At 44.1% G+C, this 2,217-nt stretch overlaps 1 protein-coding gene across 1 annotated transcript; it reads right to left on the bottom strand.

Annotated features, from left to right (window-relative positions):
* Positions 1-916: 916 nt before the first annotated feature.
* Positions 917-1,951, bottom strand: LOC144714654 (uncharacterized). Its single transcript, XM_078589437.1, has one exon. The coding sequence runs from the start codon at positions 1,949-1,951 to the stop codon at positions 917-919; it is 1,035 nt and encodes a 344-aa protein (XP_078445563.1).
* Between the last annotated feature and the right edge of the window lie 266 nt (positions 1,952-2,217).

The raw sequence follows: 2,217 nt of genomic DNA, 5'->3' as shown, positions 1-2,217 counted from the left end.
AACAGAAAAATCGTTCATAAAAATCTTGAGGCTCTCTCCTAAAAACTTGGAGAAAATTGCTTTCATACATCTTTGGAAGGTGGCTGGTGCATTACACAAGCCAAATGGCATTCGGCGGAGTGCAAATGTGCCAAAAGGGCATGTAAAGGTGGTCTTGTCTTGGTCCTCGAGATGAATAGCAACCTGATTATATCCCGAGTACCCGTCTAAAAAGCAGAAAAAATCTCAACCTGCCAATCTATCTAGGATCTCGTCAATGAATGGCAAAGGGAAGTGATGTTTTTTTGTTACAGAATTTAACTTTCTATAATCTATACAGACCCGCCACTTTGTGGGTAGACGCGTTTGGATCTCTTCTCCTTTGTCATTTGTGGTCAATGTAATCCCGAATTTCTTCAGAACCACATGTATGGGACTTACCCACTGGCTATCCGAAATAGGATAAATGATGCCCGCGTTCAGCCACCTGAGGATTTCTTCTTTCACTGCATCCCACACCTTCAGATTTAATCTCCTATGGGCCTCTCTAACAGGCCTTGAATCCTCTTCTAAGAATATTCGGTGTGTGCACAGCAAAGGAGACAATCCTTTAATATCAGCCAAGGTCCAGCCAATGGCTTCCTTGTTATCCCGCAGAACATCAAGTAATTTTTACTCTTGCGCCTCATCAAGATCAGATATGATAACTGGTTTAGAGTGATATTGAGTGAGGTAAGCATACTTTAATGATGTTGGTAGCGGCTTGAGCTCAACTGGGGGTTTGACTTCCGAATATGGATTAATTTGTTGTTCGTCAACATATATTTCTTCCGTGAAGGCCATAACTTCTTCTTCTTCTACACACTCCTCAATTTCAATGTCATCATAGATATCCAATGCACCTAAATTCTCGGACGATTGTGCAGGATATTTCATCTCACTTGTGGATGTTTATGTTCACACTATGTGTGCCCACCTTCAGCTCAATCTCACCCTTGCCCCAATCGGTGACAGCCCGTGCCGTGGCTAAAAATGGCCTCCCTAATATGATTGGGGCGTTGCTAAGGTTCTTTGTTGCCTTCATATCCACGACAAGGAAATCTACTGGGAAGTGGCAATGTTCTACCTTGACGATTACATTCATTACTATACCATGCGGTCTCCTCACTGAGCCATCAGCGAGACATAACTCAACTAGGTGAGGCTGCAACTCTCCTACTTTGTACTGGTCAAATACGGCTTTAGGGAGAATGTTTATGCTAGCCCCGGTATCGAGTAAGCATCGAGTGAATGTCATCAGTCCTATCTCACATGCAATCATTGGTGCTCTAGGATCTTCCTTCTTCAACGGAAGCTCGTCAAGCATGATTGAGCTAGCAGTCTCACTCAAGAAGATTCTCTTCGACTTCCGTTGAGGAGTGCACATTCCTTTGAGGAATTTGGCATATGCCGGAATGTGCTGGATGGCCTCAAGCAACGGAATCTGAATTGTGACCTTTTTGAGGGTGTCTAAAATGTGGTCCTCGGGTTCATTCACTCTCACTTTCTCTCTATTCAACGCTTGGGGGAAGGGCACAGGCGGTTTGTAGTGAGCTGGATTTGGATCTAAGTTAGTGAGTCTCTCTTGATGTAGATCTTCCTCACCAAAACTCTCTTCAGAACTCTCCTCACCATTGACTGCAGCCTTAGTTGGGTCTGCTGCCCCCATAACCTGATCATCGTGGCACACCAGATCTCCATACAGATCCGGTAATACCTTGCCACTTCTTAAACCCGATATAGCAAGAGCTTCGCCCTCTAGATCTGCTTCGACATCAATATGATTCACATTGTGGGATTTATTAGATGAAGATGGTCCTAAATTTCTTGGATTTGGAGTAGGTTGTAAGGGTAATTGATCGGAGAACTCTACCTTTTTACCCTTCATTTGCTCAATAAGTATTTGATCTTGACGTTCGGTCATCATTTCCATATTTGCGGAAACGGTGTTTAATTTATCCATCATTTATGCTAAAATGTTTGTTATTTGATCAGATGGTGTGCGGTGAGCGATTCAGGTGCAGGGAGTGCAGGTCATAAAGGAGCAGGAAGCACTGGAACGGAGGATGGTACGGGCAGACCCGACATGTATGCAGGCTGCCTAGTGACACTAGACGATGGAGTGTGATAGGGTTGCTCGTGGTTCCTCCTATATCCCCCCGGCTGTGGATACGGATTATTATAATAACCTTGGGAATT

Source organism: Wolffia australiana, chromosome 17 (assembly GCF_029677425.1).
Source record: "Wolffia australiana isolate 7733 chromosome 17, ASM2967742v1".
Classification (NCBI taxonomy): domain Eukaryota; kingdom Viridiplantae; phylum Streptophyta; class Magnoliopsida; order Alismatales; family Araceae; genus Wolffia; species Wolffia australiana.
This window is presented reverse-complemented; position numbering and strand designations above follow the sequence as displayed.

What these genes read in the sequence shown, in the direction of transcription:
- LOC144714654 (XM_078589437.1), bottom strand. Translation starts at nt 1,951, where the DNA reads ATGGAAATGATGACCGAACGTCAAGATCAAATACTTATTGAGCAAATG.